This window comes from Nannobrachium achirus, assembly GCF_963921795.1.
Source record: "Nannobrachium achirus genome assembly, chromosome: 2".
In the NCBI taxonomy this organism is placed as follows: domain Eukaryota; kingdom Metazoa; phylum Chordata; class Actinopteri; order Myctophiformes; family Myctophidae; genus Nannobrachium; species Nannobrachium achirus.
Window position 1 is genome coordinate 9,864,614 of NC_137811.1, and position 19,604 is coordinate 9,884,217.

At 44.7% G+C, this 19,604-nt stretch overlaps 1 protein-coding gene across 2 annotated transcripts in view; it reads left to right on the forward strand.

Moving 5' to 3' along the window:
* Positions 1-19,604, forward strand: part of ankrd28b (ankyrin repeat domain 28b) — a 47,960-nt gene that overhangs the window by 13,914 nt on the left and 14,442 nt on the right. The window contains exons 6-18 of one of the 2 annotated variants that reach the window (XM_080752159.1): positions 107-249; positions 1,121-1,333; positions 2,687-2,765; positions 4,998-5,112; positions 5,680-5,762; positions 8,347-8,410; positions 9,209-9,277; positions 9,915-10,055; positions 11,011-11,122; positions 12,597-12,623; positions 12,946-13,020; positions 14,225-14,426; positions 16,332-16,419. In XM_080752159.1, the coding sequence (XP_080608285.1) occupies positions 107-249; positions 1,121-1,333; positions 2,687-2,765; positions 4,998-5,112; positions 5,680-5,762; positions 8,347-8,410; positions 9,209-9,277; positions 9,915-10,055; positions 11,011-11,122; positions 12,597-12,623; positions 12,946-13,020; positions 14,225-14,426; positions 16,332-16,419 (1,411 nt within the window). The remainder of the gene's footprint in view (positions 1-106; positions 250-1,120; positions 1,334-2,686; positions 2,766-4,997; positions 5,113-5,679; positions 5,763-8,346; positions 8,411-9,208; positions 9,278-9,914; positions 10,056-11,010; positions 11,123-12,596; positions 12,624-12,945; positions 13,021-14,224; positions 14,427-16,331; positions 16,420-19,604) is intronic. The other variant, XM_080752158.1, reaches the window with a different exon arrangement.

Consider the following 19,604-nt stretch of genomic DNA (forward strand, 5'->3'; position numbering starts at 1 on the left):
GAGGTGGTGTTTACTGTTTATGTATGTGTGTGTGTGTGTGTAGGACACATTGAGGTGGTGTTTACTGTTTATGTATGTATGTGTGTGTATGTGTGTGTGTGTGTAGGACACATTGAGGTGGTGAAGCTGCTGGCGTCACATGGAGCAGAGGTTTCCTGCAAGGACAAGAAGTCCTACACTCCTCTGCACGCTGCTGCCTCTAGTGGAATGATCAGTGTAGTGAAATACCTCCTGGACCTGGGGGTGGATGTAAGTCATGCACACACACACACACACACACACACACACACACACACACACACACACACACACACACACACACACACACACACACACACAGACGCACACACACGCACAGAGCTCAAGCTGCTGGTGTGAATTCTGCATTAAAGTGGCAGTTCTTCTTACTTGTGCTCCATTTGACATATGGCCCAAGTGCGTGCCACCAAAACTGTGGGAGGAGTAGCGCTGCAAAATAAAGTTTATCTTGGAAGATGGATTGACATAAAGTTGGACAAGGACTATAGTCTGATTAAAACGCTAATGAAATCCAGTGTCAGGATCCATGTGAGAACAATGTGGCTCCAAGGTGGACCTGGGACTTCCATGTGACCAGCCTTTGACATCGGTAGTCTGACAGACTACTGTCTCCAGATCTGAACAAGGTTTCAGCCCCATCGTAATCCCTCTGACTTCCATTATTATTACATCTAAAATGTAATATTTCAAAACATGTCAACTGGCAGTGTGCACGAAACATTTGGTGCTGATCGGTAGAGCGTTTTTTCGAGATTAGCACTCTCTTATCCACCTGTTTCCACGGGAATTTACTGTAGAATTATGTGTGGGACACATACGGTAAGCATGTAGAGAACAGCTGAGAACAGCCGACATACAAGCTCGTACATACGAGCTTGTAGATCACACTCGGCTCTGCTCGGCTGGGCTGTGACACCGAAACTGCCGCCCACCTTCTGTGCAATGCACGATGGGATGCTGGAAACTTGCGTATAGACGTCAACCTCCTGCAGAGTAAACAAATTGGCATTTTAAATTGTCAGTACCTTTTTCCACCACTTACTCTCGAACCCTGTTTTCTTTGTGTTGTTGTCGTGTCCAGATCAACGAGCCCAACGCGTACGGTAACACTCCGCTCCACGTGGCGTGCTACAACGGCCAGGACGTGGTGGTCAACGAGCTGATCGAGAGCGGCGCCCACGTCAACCAGGTCAACGAGAAGGGCTTCGCCCCGCTGCACTTCACGGCCGCCTCGCGCCAGGGGGCGCTCTGCCTGGAGCTGCTGGTCTGCAATGGAGCCGACGTCAACATCAGGGTGAGTGACGCCGTTCGCTTCGTCGACTTGAAAACTACAGAGAAAAATGCCCGTCGGCTCCTCATAATGTGTATCACAATAAACTACAATCCATTACTCACTGAGGTCTTTTGCCTCGCTGGGGAATAAAAAACACTACAATTCAAATCAAGCTTAGTGCCCACATCCGTTTCGCTCCATTCTCTACACTGTGCGCCAGACGCAAGAGAGCGATAGCCGATTACTGTAAACAGCTAACAACGTTAGCTTCGGCTGCTGTAAAAAAAAAAATCACACCCGTGTGAAGTGGAGCTGTGTGTGTGTGTGTGTGTGTGTGTGTGTGTGTGTGTGTGTGTGTGTGTGTGTGTGTGTGTGTGTGTGTGTGTGTGTGTGTGTGTGTGTGTGTGTGTGTGTGTGTGTGTGTGGATCATGTGTACCGATTTTTGTGACATTTGAAGAAAATATGTAGGAAAAGGAGCAAAAAGTGTGTTTTGGAGAAAATTCAAGATGGCGGAAAATCTATCATGGCGCAAATGGGCGTGGCCTATATGGGGAGATGTGTCATGACCCAAGGAATCCAGGGAAAAAATATTTTTAATTTTCCGACCTACGGTTCAAGAGTTACAGGCCAAAACGTAAAGTGGGGTGTTATGGCGCCACCATGCGGCCAAATGACACAATTATTTTTTATTTAATCCTTGAAATCATTATGAACCTCCTCTCCAAGTCTTGAAACTCTAGCCCCTATGGTTTGCGAGAGACAAATAATTGAATGTGAGTTTTTGCGATTCCCATTATAAGTCAATGGGGAAAATTAATTCACTAATAAATTAATATCAATTAAACTATAGAACCTTTCTCTTAGAAAAGTAATAGCCCACAATTCCCGAGTAAGCCGGTCGATTTGACATATGGCGCGAGTGTGTGGTGGCAAAACTGTGGGACTAGTGGCGTGCCGAAGTTTAGGAAGTTCAGGCTACATACAGACAGACAGACAGACAGACACACAGACAGACCCACCCACACGGCCACGTATAGGGAGCCTGTGCTTCACACAGCTCCAAAAACTCAAGACAAAATCTCCTTCAAGTGGGATGTGAGGGGTCTAACTAGGTGGTATTCCGAATCCATTGCAAGCATTTATTTTGCATGAAAAACATCCCTTGGTCTAAAAACGGACCCTCGAAACGATGGTTTAGTGATTAGTCATCACTTTTCACAGTTTTGTAGGGTCCATTTTTACCTTTGACATGTATTCTGATAATATTCCCTGACTAATAGCAACCACACTAACTAGACTCAAGGGATGTAAGGGAGCAGGTGTGATGCCAATATGTGTGGATGATCGCGTGTCCTCTCTTCTGTCCCATCCAGAGTAAAGATGGCAAGACTCCCCTCCACATGACGGCCATCCACGGCAGGTTTGCCAGGTCTCAAGCTGTCATAGAGAACGGTGAGTCCCTCTGGCCATGAATGGTGCTCCACACCCCTGGTCATGCTCTAACTCAGTGGTTCTCAACCTGTGGGTCCCCACATTATTTTTGGGGGTCCCCAGACGATTAACTTAATGTGCAACATTGTTTTCTCACTCAACAGTAAACAAACCAACAAAGTTTAAGTGTATAGAGGGTATCTGCACATTTATAAAGTGACAATTTAAGGACTTTTTAATACCTCTAAAATGACACATTTAACATTGGCCAAATGTTCAAATATTAGAGGCAGAAATTGTGAAAATAGCAGATCTACATGCTCACAACGCCTCGCAACGCAAGGCGTTGTGAGCATGTAGATCTGCTATTTTCACAATAGAACTGTTATACAAAATGTAATGCCTCAACTCTTAGTGCTCGTCAGGGTGGCTGGCTCCCCGGTTAAAATATGATTATTTTGGGTGTCACGGCCTGAAAAGGTTGAGGACCATTGCTCTAACATGTGGTGCGTGGCTCCGACCGGAGCCGCTTAGAACAGCGGCCCGGCCTCGCTCAGAGTCCGCTCCTACCTAGTTATAAACCCACTCTCTGCTACGTTGAACATCGTCCCACTCTGCTCATATGCTCTGTCACCAGCACTCACCGTGGCTCTTTCATTGTGTTTGGCAGCAGCACACGGATGTGTTTGGGATGGATCCTTCCTCAGAGTAATCGATCGCGCTGAGAAAGGCTAATTGATTACGCTGAAATGCTGCTGCCCTTGGTAAACACAATAAAAGTACCTAGAAATAAGGACTTTTAAGTGATCTTGTTGTTTTTTTATTGAATGCCATCCACTAACTCTCAGTTGTATCTTTTTAGTCCGTTGCCAATTATTCTTGCGTTTATTAGTCACATGAACCCTAGTGTCCCTATCGTGATCATGTCATCAGTGATGTTGCTAGGTTTTCAATGTAATGGATCCTGGGACCCACAGGTGGTCATTCAAATGGGTCCCAGAATTATTTTATGGATCCCGCGACGACACACGCATTATGCATCAACGGTGAAAACATCAAAAATAACTTATTAATAACTAATTTAAACAAATGGTGGCAAATAGCTACTTGTATGTAGTTGATAAAGGACAGAAGCATGGATTTACAAGACCATCTCAATCATCTCATCAAGAATGCCAGAACGCACAGCTGTGGAGACTCCACCACATGCAGCTCAGCTGGTGCAGTGAAATGACTGATGGCAGGAAGGATAGAGTTGCATGCGTCCTGGGGATGCAGTGATGCTTAGTTTAATGCGTCCTTTATTTAAAAGTATGCGTCAGGGACGCAGGATGCAGGGCTAGTAGCATCACTGTGTCATAATAGGCAGACAATGGGTGGAAATAGGCAAACATTGGATGAAAATAAAATGGCAAATCTACAAGCTCACAACATGATGCACTGTGAGCTTGAATGTAGTTTGTCTGTTTCAGCTAATTGACGTGCAACTGACGTAAGATGTGTACATGATGTTGCTCCAATTCATATGGTAAACACTGTACGAGAGCTAGTAAATAACACAATAGCAAGCCGCCCTACTCTGCGGGCTCCATGTAATTGCTGGTAATGACTGAGTGTGCATAAAACAGGACGTGTGCTTGTTAGTGAACAGTGTTGATTTTGTCGACTAAAGCTATGACGAAAAATGTTTGTCGACTGCGTTTTTTTCACTGACGAAAACTAAATAAAAACTAAGCTGTGATGACTAAGACTAAATATATTGACAATTTCGTCAACAAAATAAAAACTAAACGTCAGGGAGGGACTAGTGGAGAAGAGAGTCATTTTATGTTTGGTTGCTCTCAGGTGTTGCGTGCTGAAAATAGCAGATCTACAAGCTCACAACGCGTCGCGCTGCGACGCGTTGTGAGCTTGTAGATCGGCTATTTTCAGCACACAACCAAGTGTAAAATCAGTCATTGCAATGCCATCAAGGCCTGCCAAAATACATTTTAGTTGACTAAATCAACTGTAGATTTAGTCGCCATAAAATCTTATATTTAGTCGACTAAAATTAAGACTAAAACTAAAACTTTTCAGGTGACTAAATTATGACTAAAACTAAATGAGATTTTATTCAAAAGACTATGACTTTTTTTTCTATCTATCTATCTATCTGACTAAAACTAAATCAAAATTTGCTGTCAAAAACAACACTGTTAGTGAATGAGATGGGCTGACGCCGGTGCTGGTGTGGTGTTTTTTTGTTGGTAGGTGCTGAGATCGACTGTGAAGATAAGAATGGAAACACGCCTCTGCATATAGCAGCTCGATACGGACACGAGCTGCTCATCAACACGCTCATCACCAACGGAGCTGACACCGCCAAGTGAGTGTGAACCTCAGTAACCTCTCTCATGCGCTGCAGGAGGCTGTTTATTACAGCGTTTCTCAAACCTTTTCTTGTCAATGACGCCCAAATGGATTTGTATTTGGCCGCGGACCCCCCATCTGAAAAGGCTGTGTGCCAGGGAGACTCCCAGAAGAGAAGATTTATATATAAAACATTCTATTTTTCCAAACATTTCAAAAAATAGCAGATTTCTAGCACAAAGGGACGCACTGTGAACTTGTATAGCCTATGCTATTTTTTAATAGACAATTTATAAACGGATAAAATGGTTGAAATGATTGTGATGCTAACTCATTCACTTTCATTTTCACAATTAAACAAATGTTTAGGAAGTAGGCCTAGAGAAAATAGCCGATCTCAGAACGCCATGCTGCGTTGTGAGCTTGTAGATCTGCTATTTTCACTAGTTTGTGTCCCGGCCAAATATCTACAGTAATTCTCTTTTGGGTCATGGGCTAAAAGTTTGGGAACCACTGATCTAGACGATCGCACACCGGCATCAACATGAATGAATCAATGTGTGTGATTTCCTTGTGCTTTCAGGCGAGGGGTCCACGGCATGTTCCCACTGCACCTGGCGGCTCTCAGCGGGTTCTCTGACTGCTGCAGGAAGCTCCTGTCTTCAGGTGAACAAGCAGTCTTAACTGGAGCTGGGTTGAAAGCATCCCATGTTGATCCTTGCACTTTTATGCAGACAAACTACTGTGCTGTGGTTGGCCCTCCAAACATTTTTCCCACAATGCAGAATGAACCTACCTACCGCATACAAGTCCCGGCATTTGAATAGATGTCTCGACTCACATACAATACATCAATGGTTCTCAACCTTTTCAGGCCACGACCCCCAAAATAATCATATTTGAACTGGGGACCACCCACCCTGACAAGCACTAAGAGTTGAGGCATTACATTTTGTATAACACGATTCTATTGTGAAAATAGCAGATCTACATGCTCACAACGCCTCGCGCTGCGAGGCGTTGTGAGCATGTAGATCGGCAATTTTCACAATCATCTGCGAGGAGCTCAATCGGCTGAGGTTTTGGACAAGGTTGACGCCCCCCTAGGCTTGCGTTGCAGAAGAGAGGGAGAGTGGGAGACATCACAGTGTCAAGCGCGTCTCCGCTGAAAGCACAGTGGTAGCGGGCGACGTGAAAATAAAAAGAATAAACACTTCTTTGGTATTTCCCCCCCTTTTTTCCTGCATAGTAGGCCTACTGCGTTTTATTTGTCTGTCATTCTATGTTAAATGCGCGTCTCCGCAGAAAGCACAGTGGAAGTGGGCGACCTGTAAATTAAAAAAAAAGAAACACTTCTTTGGTATTTTATGAAAATGTTGCTACACTCAATGTTCACCGCCATGAAGCTTCAGCGTAGCCAAAAGCTCCCAAGCCGCGAGTGGGCGTCAACCTTGTCCAAAACCTCAGCCGATTGAGCTCCTCGCTAATCATCTGGGGAACCCACAAAACCCGACCCGCAGGTTGAGAACCATTGCAATACATGACCGATACCTAGGGCAGTTGTTTGTGTTATGCCTATCTACAGTAATTGGAAGGGGCGGACTATTATAGAGCCTGGGGCAGCAGAAACGCAGTCATTTTGGTCTGGTTTTTGGTTAGCAGACCTCAGAACTCTGTTTTTTACTTAAAGCTGACTTTCCTCTTCTAAAGCTAGGGCTCCACCAAAAAGACGGCGTCTGAACCAGGGCGAATTTGAGCGTCCGACGCTGCCGTCTTCATTAATTAAAACGGGAGCGTTCCCAGCGTTGACCTTGACGCAACGCTCGTCACGCCCGGTGGAACCGGGGGGTACTCCAGTTTTAAACCCGGTTTCCAGCGCAAGATCTGATTTATTTCTTTGTTTATTTTTTGAGCAGTGCTCCTGGAACATCTGGCTTTGTCCAGGCTCTGAAGCAATCTGGCCTACATCTTGGCACAAAGCAATCAAAGTTTGTAAAAAAAAAGAAAAAAGAACACATAGTGCTGCTTTAACTGTTCTGCCGCCGTTGACAGTCCTCACCGTCATTGAAAGGGTTAATACCATGGCGCCGTTGACGGTGAGGACTGTGAATCTTACTGTATATACAGTAAAGATATTATTACTTACTTAATGTCGCTCCGGTCCCGCTCGCATCGGTAATGTCGGCGATTTGTTTACAACGCACGTTGGGCGTGCACGCGAAGTGAAGCTCCTCAATGTTAAGTCAATGGAGAGGCCCATAAAGAAACTTCATTTAAACAAAATAGCCATTTTGAGACATTTTGCAGCAGATCTAAATGTAAACAAGGCACAAGGCAGGGCGCAGCCATCTTCATCTTCTTGTCCCACACTGTCATGTGACTAGATGACGTAATCGTTGCCGTCAAGTGATAATCCAAAAAAACAAAAACAACCCCCTTCCAGCCCTTCAAAATAATAGCGGCGGCCTATGGAGGAAACCGCGTGGCACCGAGGCACCAAGCAACCTTCAGATTAAGAGGCACTAATTGTGTTAATCATACGACGGTATCGCTCGCCGGAAACAGTCAATCTACAAACGCACAAATGTATGGCGATTAGACACGTTGTGAGCTTTCAGATTGGCTGTCTATTTTCAGTGAAGATGTATTAGACCATTTATGGCCTATTTTTGAAAAATCGTGAAAATTTGAATTTTGACCTTTGAATTTTGTCTTTTGAATCCTTCTAATGTTTTTGGAAAATCCTATCTTTCTATGTGAGCAATCTGGCCAGCCATCATCAAAGAAAAGGTCCTTTTCACTTAACTGGAGCTCAGTTAGTCTGTTCTTGAGAGACTAATATGTCAGTGGTTCTCAAACCTTTTCATGTGAAGGACCCCCAAAATTATATTTATTTGGCCACGGACCCCCATCTCAAAATATTTAGTTCCAGGGACCCCCCAGAAGCAAAATGTGAGTTACAAACGTTCACTTTGAAAATACATATATTCAAAGATTTGCACACATTTTCACGACTTTTTCAAAAATAGCAGATCTACAAGCTCACAGCGCGGCACTCGGTGCCGCGCTGTGAGCTTGTATATCTGCTATTTTTCACTGGTTAAAGCAGTCAATAATTCTAGGCCTAAATGGGTTAATCTTCGTTTCGTGCACAGTTAAAACATTGAGTGCTTTACAACCTATAGCGCGGTGTGATCTGTAAGCTAGGTTGGGTTCACATGCCACTCATGTCGCTCTCCTCTCTCCGCAGGCTTTGACATCGACACCCCAGATGACTTTGGGAGGACGTGTTTACATGCGGCCGCAGCTGGAGGGTGAGTGAACCACAGTGTGAGACACTGCTCTCTCTTTCTACATGCGTTGGGATCGTCTTTCATGGCTCAAAAGGGCAGCATGCCACTCAATGCAAATGTCCATTTCATACTCCCACTAATCACACCGTATTGTTTGTTCCTTTGACATGTATTTGTACATGTATTATTATTGTTTATGGTTTGTTGTGTACTAGAGCTGTCCTTGACAGAGGAATTCTTCGATTAAAAGTCATAGGAATATGTTGAGCAATTGATTTGTTAATTTAATCAACACATGTGTGAAATAGCTTTGCATACAATGTTGGTTTCACAATGACTATTGCAAGTTATAGTGTGGCAGAATTGGATTATATCTAGAGACATGCATGGAAAAGGAGGTTTGTTCTACCGTGTTATGCTATATTGATAGTATGACATGCAGATTTATTTTGTGTAGTGGCCCTCTAACCATTTCATCCTCTTAAGGCGCGCTAGCTTATCACCACAACCATGCATGTTGCGCAGGGAATGTTTATCGTATCTCTGGAAAAAATCAAAAAACACACTGGGAAAAGGTCATCAGCTAATCAAATAAGACCAAACCTTACATACCTTACATATACAGTACATGGAGTGCGATAATAACTGTAGTCTTTCATAATTGTCCTACACTTTGTAAAACAATTATTCAAGTGACATATTCTACACTTAATTGTATTTAAACCTTTCTTTCTTTCTTTCTTTCTTTCTTTCTTTCTTTCTTTCTTTCTTTCTTTCTTTCTCTTTCATATTTAATCTGATCTTGTCTCAATCTTCAAGGAACCTGGAATGTCTCAATCTTCTCCTAAACACGGGGTCAGACTTCAACAGAAAGGACAGCTTTGGCAGGTGTGTAATCCATCCGTGTGATGGTCCATTTACCTATCCTGTTATAGATGTATGTCGTCGTCACATGCTACTGTATACAGCAGTGGTTCTTAAAGCCCCAACGGTTAAGGAGGTTCCAGGGGGTCCCCAGCAAAAAATATATTGGGGGTCTTAGGAACAAAATATGTTCGGATGGTGGTCTGCAGGCTACACGTTAATTTGGAGGTCCTGGATCTGACAAGTTTGAGTAACCACTGACAACACAATTGTTTTTTTCCTAGATGTGTTTTTTTTGGGCTTTTTTTTATGCCTTTATTGATAGGACAGTAGACTGACAGGAAATGGGGAGAGAGATGGGGAATGACATGCGGCAAAGGTCGTCCGGATCGGGAATCGAACCGGCGACGCCAGCAGGCATCATATCCTAGTATGTGGTATGCGCCTTGACCACCAGGCCAGCGGGCGCCCGGTATAACACAATTGTGGTGCAATTTCAAAATGCATTGTGTGTGTGTGTGTGTGTGTGTGTGTGTGTGTGTGTGTGTGTGTGTGTGTGTGTGTGTGTGTGTGTGTGTGTGTGTGTGTGTGTGTGTGTGTGTGTGTGTGTGTGTGTGTGTGTGTGTGTGTGTGTGTGTGTGTGTGTGTGTGTACCCTGCAGGACCCCCCTGCACTACGCCGCAGCCAACTGTAATTACCAGTGTCTGTTTGCCCTGGTGGGCTCCGGGGCCAGCGTCAACGACCTGGACGAGAGGGGCTGCTCGCCGCTCCACTACGCTGCTGCCTCCGACACAGACGGAAAGTCAGTCACAACTTCTGCACTTAACGTTTGCTTTTTAGACCATATGCACAGCAGCCATGTTGGAAAGAAATTGGGCCTCTTTCTTTACTTCCTTTGCAGGTGTTGCCAATGATTCTAATGAAGGCTCTGTTCCGTTTTGATTTCAAGGACCACCTTAACTCTGAGATTGTACAAATGGAAACAAATAGACCTGTATGCCAGATCTATTTGGTTCCATTTGTACCTTTTGGAACCCGTCGAGGACACTTTGAGACCCACTGGTGTAGCGGAGTGTATCCAGTGAGCCAACATGCACAATATCAGCACCCTGACACTGTTTCACTAGAATGGAACAGAGCCTTAATTAGTATCATTGTTAATAGAGGTGGTGCCATAGTTTTGTACTTGTTCAGTTTTGTATGTGTCTATGGAGTTAACATTACTCTAATAGACACCCAGGTGTGCTTATAATATGCAAATTCCAGTATGTCTTCCCTGTGTATTTTTGATTACTCCCTGAAAGCTGAAAGTCAAAAGGCCCAACTGAAATACGCAGATCATAATATCATCCCCTCTCCTTTTCACCACCCACAATTTCTTCAAGAACAGATATACAATCAGTGTTATATCACTTACATGCCTATATCTCATTTGGCTGACCAGTTGTAACACTTTCAAAACAATTTTTTTGTGAAAATCGTAGTTCGTAGTTACTGCACTCTGGCTTTGTAGGGCAGTGTACCTGATGATTATATTGTAGGGGGAGGGGGGTCTTGGCACGCCATCTTTACATTTTCGGTCTGAGAGGCTAAAGCTCAAACTCTGAATAAATAATGGGCCTTGATATGAAAAAGGTTGAAAACCACTGTGCTAGATTGACACATACAGCACATACTTATCTTGCTTTTACTGTAAGTCGCTCTGGATAAAGAGTGTGTGCTAAATGCCTAAATTATAAACGGTATTGTGTGTGCAGGTGCCTGGAATACTTACTGCGGAACGATGCTAAACCAGGCATCCGGGACAATCAGGGTTACAACGCCGTGCACTACGCCTCCGCCTACGGACATCGCCTCTGCCTAGAGCTGGTCAGAACCACACACACACACACACACACCACACACACACACACACACACACACACACACACACACACACACACACACACACACACACACAGGATTTGTATTACTATCCTTGTGAGGGACATCAACATTTTGGCGATTTTATTAATGGTATTTTAAAAGAAAATGTGGGCATTTTTAGCCGGAAAATAGCGACGCATTGTAAGCTTGTATATCGGCTATTTACATAGCCGATCATGCACTCAAGGTTAAATCGGCCATCATGACAGAACAATGACCTGCCAAAGTTAATGTTGGTCGACTAAATAAACTGTTGGTTTAGTCAGCTAAAACTGGACTAAAACAAAAACATTTCAAATGGCTAGAATATGACTAAAACTAAATCAAAACACTGAGTGCCGGTGTCAACCCACAGAAGCACCTTCCCCCTGTCACAGCTGTGCCATTGAATGAGACACCCCCGCCTCTGAGCTTCAAAGAGTCCTCAGAGTGCTGCCATTGAATTGACATGGTGCTGAAATGAAATGGATGCTGCCCAGGAAACAAGCTTATACAACACAATACATTTCCACTCATTTATTACCATGGCTTTTAAAATGTTCTGCGTCATACACGCTACATGTGTAGCGAGAGATGGACAATGCCATGTTAGGAGCTGCAACAGTTCATCAAACTAATTGATTTAATCAATTATATCAAATAATAATTAATAACCAATCCCTATTTTGGGCATTTTATTCTAAGCCGAAAGTAAAATAAATAAATAAATTAGGTGACATTTTCTACAATAGTGAAAATAGACAATTTATAAACTCACAACACATTGAGATTGTCTATTTTTAACTATGTTTGCATGACACCGTGCGACAAAGTATAAAATAATAAGTGCTTAAACAATTTTGTTCATATAATATTAGTAGTAGTAGAAGGTAATACATAGGGCTGTCACAATTATTACATAATCGTCTAATCGCGATTATTTGACATAATCGCGATTATTTTTCATAATCGTTTCCATGTTGAAAAATGTTTATATATTTTTTTTTAAGTCGAAACTAGTGGAAATAGCAGATCTACAAGCTCACAACGCGTCGCGATGCGACGCGTTGTGAGCTTGTAGATCGGCTATTTCCACTATCAATGTTCATTTTCAAGTATAAAGTTGTCAAATATGTCAGTAATTTCTTTGTATATTTAGTTTAGTCATATCTACCATGTGCAACTTCAAAGCCTAAAAGCCAAACAGAAATGTAATTGTCAACGACAAAAACACAATTAAATCGTAAATCGCCAATTATTTGAGTGACAATTAATCGTAATGTTAAATGTCATATCGTGACAGCCCTAGTAATACAATCTTTAAAAAAAGCTTCTTGATTATTTGATTAATTGAAGAAGTAATCAATATTCTCAGCACTGTACCATATTGTGTGATCCAATGCTTGACTGTGTTGCACTTTTTGTGTTGTTTTTACAGATTGCCAGTGAAACACCTCTAGATGTGGTGAGTGTCATTTGTATGTATCAGTACTTTTGAAACCTTGAATGTCTCAAACCGTTCCTTTTGGTTTATCATTTTAAACACATTTTATCTATAAGCTCACAACAGTGCGACACGTTGTGAGCTTCTATTTTCACTACTTTAGTCCGACGCTCTTGCATGATGAAGTAGAGCCTTAGGTTTACGACAAAACACAGAGATAGAAGGTTTCTGCCTGACGGCGACGATACGTAAAATGTAAGCTTCTGTGTAGACGTGAGCCGCTGAGTGCTTGCTGTTAGGGGTCGTCATGGTAACCTGTGGTGTTAATGCTGCTTCCCTTCAGTTAATGGAGACCTCGGGAACGGACCTCCTGAACGACTCTGATGTCAGAGCTCCCATCAGCCCCCTGCACTTAGCTGTGAGTAACACTACTTCCTGTATCAGCCCCCTGCACTTAGCTGTGAGTAACACCACTTCCTGTATCAGCCCCCTGCACTTAGCTGTGAGTAACACCACTTCCTGTATCAGCCCCCTGCACTTAGCTGTGAGTAACACCACTTCCTGTATCAGCCCCCTGCACTTAGCTGTGAGTAACACCACTTCCTGTATCAGCCCCCTGCACTTAGCTGTGAGTAACACCACTTCCTGTATCAGCCCCCTGCACTTAGCTGTGAGTAACACCACTTCCTGAATCAGGGAAGCTCTTTGAGAAGGAAAGGACGCTCTGGATGCCAGGGATGCACCATGACACTCACGATGGGTGCCAAACCGGAAGTTCGATGAAATCACATGGCAGTGAACGGAGCTGGCTCATGAACAAACACTGTTTCTGGACGATTGCAACCTTTGTCATATAATAATCGGTTCAGGAAACTAAAAGAAGACATATGACGGGTTGTTTTCTAATCACTTGCTTTGCGATGTGCATTATTTTAATGAGAATGTAAAAAGCGTTTCTGTCTCGGAGGTATCGTGAGATTTGGTTGCCAGTCAGGAACCGTAGGACGGTCTCACGATACTTTGGCACGTTCAGAAACATACTTTGTGTTCTTTAGATACCTCTATGAATATGACACAGTGTACACATCGAAAAGCAACACAGCAGAAAACTGTGTGCTATGTCTTCTTTTATTTTCCTCAGCCGAGTTTTATAAAGGTGTCAATCTTTCCGAAAATGTGTTTGTTCATAAGCTGTCCAGCTGGCTCTCATGGACTCCAATGTTATTTCACCGAACTTCCGGTGTGAGTTCGACACCCCAATGCGATTTATCTGCTTGCTAGAATAGAGAATGTATGTTCACAAGACTATAAAAACATTACAATGGTGAACGATCTAGTTAGTTATCTTTATAGTTATCGTGCCCGGAGGGAATGTCATTTTAGACGTTGGCTATTCAAAAATAGCAGACCTACAAGATCACAGTGCATTGCTTTGTGCCACACTGCGAGCTTGTACGTCTGCTATTTTTGTATCATTTTGGAAAAATCTTGAAAGTGATTTAGAAGGCATTTGTAGAAGTGGCCTCGGGTCTAAATGGGTTAAAGTCTACTTTATAACTCAACTATTTGATTTGGTATATTGGCATATTTACTAACGTGACAGTATTTGGGGTTTCGTTCAGGCGTACCACGGACACCACCACGCCATGGAGGTCCTGGTGCAGTCTCTGCTGGACCTGGACGTGAGGAGCGTCCAGGGCCGGACTCCCCTGGACCTGGCGGCCTTCAAGGGCCACGTGGAGTGTGTGGACGTCCTCATCAACCAGGGAGCCTCCATCCTGGTCAAGGACTACACGCTGAAACGCACGCCCATCCACGCTGCCGGTACCTCCAACCATCCTATCTAACACGTACTGTATATAGGCAACTGCCAGCCCGCCTGCACTGAATGCGGCCCGCAGGTTGATGTCAGAATACTGATATATTATTGATTTCAGCTGTGTCAATTCCAAACATGCAAACGTGACCCACTTTCATTCCTTAAGTCTATATTGGTAGCTTAATGACTAGTATAGTAGTATTAAAATGTTAGTCTTTTTTGATGTTCAACGCATTTGTACGTAGTTCATAAATAAAGTTAACAATCAAAATGTTCAATTTCCGTTTCCGGATTCCAATTAAAAAAACTAATATTAAAACATTTATTCGGGATTCCAATTCAAAAGAAGCAAAAATAGCAGATCTACAAGCTCAAAACGCATCGCACTGCGACACGTTTTGAGCTTGTAGATCGTCTTTTTTTGCTTCTTTTGTATGAGATACTAGAATGACAACATACGTAACAATATACAATATGGCCCTCTGGAGTGAAGGTGGAAATATAGTGGCCTTCTCCATCAATGTTGCCCACCCCTGATCTAACACTACAGTCCTCAGTGTTCTGGGCCTGACTAGTTGTCACCCATTTGAAAACTCCACTGTTTTGACCGAGAGCGAGCAAGAACAAGGAAGCAGAGAAAAAAGCAATTATGTGAAAGAAATAAACAGGAAGCGGATGGAGCAGTGTTTTTTCAGTGACATAATTTATTGTGTCACCGGTTCTGCTGTGATTCCTATTTTTAGCGACCATCCCCCAACTAAAAACTGTCAGAAACCTGTCAATGGTAGAGGATTGAGTACCTGAGACGAATAACAGGCCACAAACTAGTCATTTTTAATCTGTTAAATTGTTAATGCACTCCCCTCTCATTTTGTTTAATAGTCTGTTTTAATGTTATCTGCTCCCTTTCTTTTTGTTCTGAATATTGCTTGTACGGACTTATACTGTTGTTCTACAAACTGTTGGAGATATACTGTTTTTCCACTTTCCATAAGTATTATGTCTTCTAATTCCTAATATATATGAGTTAAGTAAAAAAATCTAATTCAACAAAATGAGGGAGCTCTACGGTGTTGTTAGCTCCACTACGGGGCCACAGTGTGTCTACGTACAGTAGGTGGTTCACCTCTTTCCCTGGGTTGGCCCCTTTCAGTGACAATGTGCTTTCCAGGTGCCTGAGGCAGTGCCCACTGCCCAGCCAGCCTCATCCTTCTCTCTCTAACCTTGTCTGTAACCCCGTAGAGAAGTGGTTTTTAACTCTCTTCATATCACGGTCCATTACTTATTCTGCATTTCAGTCACCATTTGAGGAGATTTAACCCAAAACGTACAATACGACAATATGTTGTTACCGTTGGACAAGACTTTGTCCACAATTCCGTCCATGATATTGATGGAGATAACAGGCCAAGGTTGACCAAAATATAAACTCTTCTACATTCTCTAATTGTATAGACGTCTAGTGAATTGAGTAATGCAGATGTTTAACAATAATTGAACTCTTGAGAGCATAAAATGACATTACAATTTCAAGAGTTAAAGATCTTTAAGGGTCCATTTGGTTATCAACTCCATCATTTAGCTGGGGACCACCTGTTACCCCCTCAAGGACCACTGGTGGTCCCCGGACCACCGGTTGCAAAACACTGGCATAGAGGACTACATTTCTGATGCAGTCCACCTATGTGACACCAAGTGCCATTCGTAGACTTAAATGAACACTCTTAATTTCAGTGTGTATTTTGATGTTGCTCTTGTATTACCTCGCTCATTTAAAGCTGTAATCTGTCCAGTTTCATGTCCTACCCGGGATTCAAACCTGGCTCTTACGTGTGGGAGACCAAACAGTGATGAGTGTTTAATGACTAAGAAAGTGCCGTTTGAGAATGTTTATTTTGTATTCCCAACAGCCACAAACGGCCATTCAGAATGTTTACGACTGCTGATAGGCAACGCTGACCTCCAGTGTGCCGTGGACATTCAGGACGGGAACGGACAGTAAGTAGTAAAACGAAAGTTACGTATGTAACTACGGTTCAACAAAGTCACTTGTGACCCCTGGATGACCCCACCGAGGGTATATCATCCGGGGTTATCCAACGGATCATTTCCTACAGAATCTTCTCGCGAGACCACGAGGATTCTGAGTGACCCAGTGCTCTGGCGGTCATTCGGGATTCATAGAACCGTAGTTACATACGTAACTTTCGTTCTATTTCATCCCTGCTGACCGCCAGAGGCGGTGCTTAAAGCACTGAATGACTTATACCAACAAAGTCACGAGGAATCCTGATTACAACCCTCAAAGAGCAGAATCGGAGGATTCTGGGAAGAGAACCACCCCAATGTATAGGGAGTGGCAACAATCACCCAATAGAACCCGGAGAATGTGCCGATGACTCCCATGAGGCAGTGGCACCGATATCTTCCAGGGGTACTACTCTCAGGTAGCCCATGATGTGGGGGCACTCTCATTAGAGTGGCACCTTATACCAGATGGCAGGGGACGATTACTCGCCTCGTAAGCGTGGCTGATGGCGCCCACAATTAAAATGGGGCAGGCGCTGTATGGAGAGCGCAATATCTGGGCCATCATAGCCACGGAGGAGCTGTTCTGACTGCCGAAGCATGTGGCAGGGCTAACATAGGCTCCATGGACCCACACTGGGCACAACAGTTCCAGCTTGTCCACCCACTCTGGTGGTGGAGGTTAAACTGGGCTAGCCTTACAGGCTGGTTGAGGTGCGACTGAGACAGCACCTTTAACGAGGAACGCTGTGTTCGGCCACAGAGTGACACCTCAGCCGTCTGAGTTCTACTTCAGACAAGAGTAGGGCGTGTAGCTCACTGACACGTCTGTTGAGGTAATGGGCAGGATGAATGCCTTCTTACATGACACGCCTAGACTGCCTGTGTCAAGGGCTTGAAGGGAGCCCCGCAAAGGGTGTCCCACACCATGGGAAGATCCCATGATGGGAGTTCTCAAGGCTCTCAAAGGATGCAACCTCAGAGCCCCTGAGGGGTACTTGACTGCTGTTCCCCACTATGGCTGTGCCATTGTCGATTCTACCATGTCGACATGATCTTGCTGCTACGTACAATTTTAGAGTAGACGGAGAGTGGCCCCAGTCAAGGAGGGACTGGTGAGATTCCAGAAAAGTAGACACAGAGCAACGCACTGGTCTTCACTCTGACCCATATACCAGTTGGAAACAGCTTCCAACTGCTATCTTACTGTAACCTAGTGGATGTCCCTGGCCCTCTAGCATTCAGGATGGTATGCATGACTGGATCAGCACAGCTGCCCCGCAGTGGTTCAGCTGGAGGCGTTGAGGATTGGGATGCCAGATCCGACCTCCTAGTTGAGAGGAGACCTCTCCTGTCATGGAGGGGCTATGGCGCACTGCGACTGAGCCTGTGCAGCCGAGGAAACAGTCCTCCCTGGCCAGAGGGAAGCCACCAGTCGAATGGTGTGACCCTCCTGAAGAACTCTTAAGCACTGGTCGTATCAGTGGAAGCAGTAGAATGCATGTACAGTGCCTCTGGGCATGTGCACATTTCAAAGGAAGGTGCCCTTCGGGCGGCAACCTACTTGGGGCTTTTGAGGTGATTCTACTCACCCGGTAGATAAATTGCCCTTAGGCTAATCGGGCAGGGGGCTGCCCAAGTCATGAGGTCCATGGATGCCTACAGCAGCCGTGCAGACCTGGTTCCGCCCCGATTTACCGGATACGCAGTCAAGGTGTTGCGTGACTGCATGAGAATGTGCTTGCCTCTCAGGCACGGCAGAAGGCACTGTAGAGCCCAGTGCACCACCTGGTGCTGGCTGTTAATAGTAGTGGCATTTAAGGCCACAGGCGTTATTGATGTTACAAATCAATGTTATGGTCAGAGATGCTCTAGGCAACTCCTTCCCTTATTTACTGAGCCCTGGATGGGCCATGCAGGACGGGTGACGTGCTGCAACTTGGACACCTGATTCTGGGATGGTACGCAAATCAGCCAGTTGCCCAGGTACGAAGGGACCCTCATACCCTGAGACTGCAGCGGCACAAGCGCCGCTGCCAGACACCTTGTGAACACCCTCTGGGAGAGGGAGAACCCGAAAGGAAGCATATTGAGCTTCCAGTGGTGGCCTTGATAGGCATAGCACAGAAACTGCCAGTGTTGACAGGCAGCGGAAACTGTGGGTATCAGTTTGCAGATCATCTGCTGTGGTCAACATATAAGATGACATGACCTTAATATACCTCTTGGGACCCCCCAGACTCAAGAAAGTATGTCGATTAGAACTAGCCTAGCACAGCTAAACAATCCACCCATGTTAAAACAAGGTGGGTACGCTATACTATACTGCAGTTAGTTAGCTGCATTAGTATATAGTCTGGCCAAACCAGGCTAGATTAGAACCTCCTTGTCTGACAAGGGGTCTACAGCCTCGATGGCACCCTTCGTCAGGAGGACGGATAGCTCCTGGTCCAATGTTAGGATTTTTGCCGGGTCACTGACTGCCTTCTTTGACCCAGCCAGATGTGGGGGGCCGGTGTCGGAACTGACGCTTATATCCGGCGTTTGAGGTGGCAACCACCAACACGTCTAAAGTGTAAGCAGCCCAGTATCTGAGCTGCAGATGGGAAAAATATCCGACAGCTGGCCCAGTAGCCTCAGCTGCAGCCTGGTCTACCTAGCCTGCATGGTTCGCTTCAGTGCTTCCATCACTGCTGAACCAAACTCTACTTCCAGCTCCACTGGGAGACTACAGAGTTCTCCTAGGTGCCTCCGTCAGGTTTAACTGTGAAAGCCACACTCTGGGATGAGTTTGAACTAGGATGGGCATCATCAATCTGAGTTCATGGAAATAGACCCAATGCCTCTGGTGACACGTCACTGAGGGTGATGGGGTCAGCACATTCCCATTGCCCTTTGCAAAGACGTTGAGAGGGCAAGCATAAGGTATTATAGGGAGTTGCCCAAACACCTAGCATTCAAACCCCCTGCCACACAGCCCCCTCGGGGAACACAACGTGGAATGTGATGACAGGCTTGATAGCTGGCCTGCAACCCAGGCGAGCACTTAGCATCATTCATGGCTGACAGGGGTACAGGCATGAGGAACAGAAAAGGCAGTGGAGGGTGGCCTGCACCTGACGAGGGTGCTTGGCCTGGTTAGGCGCTGGCATTTC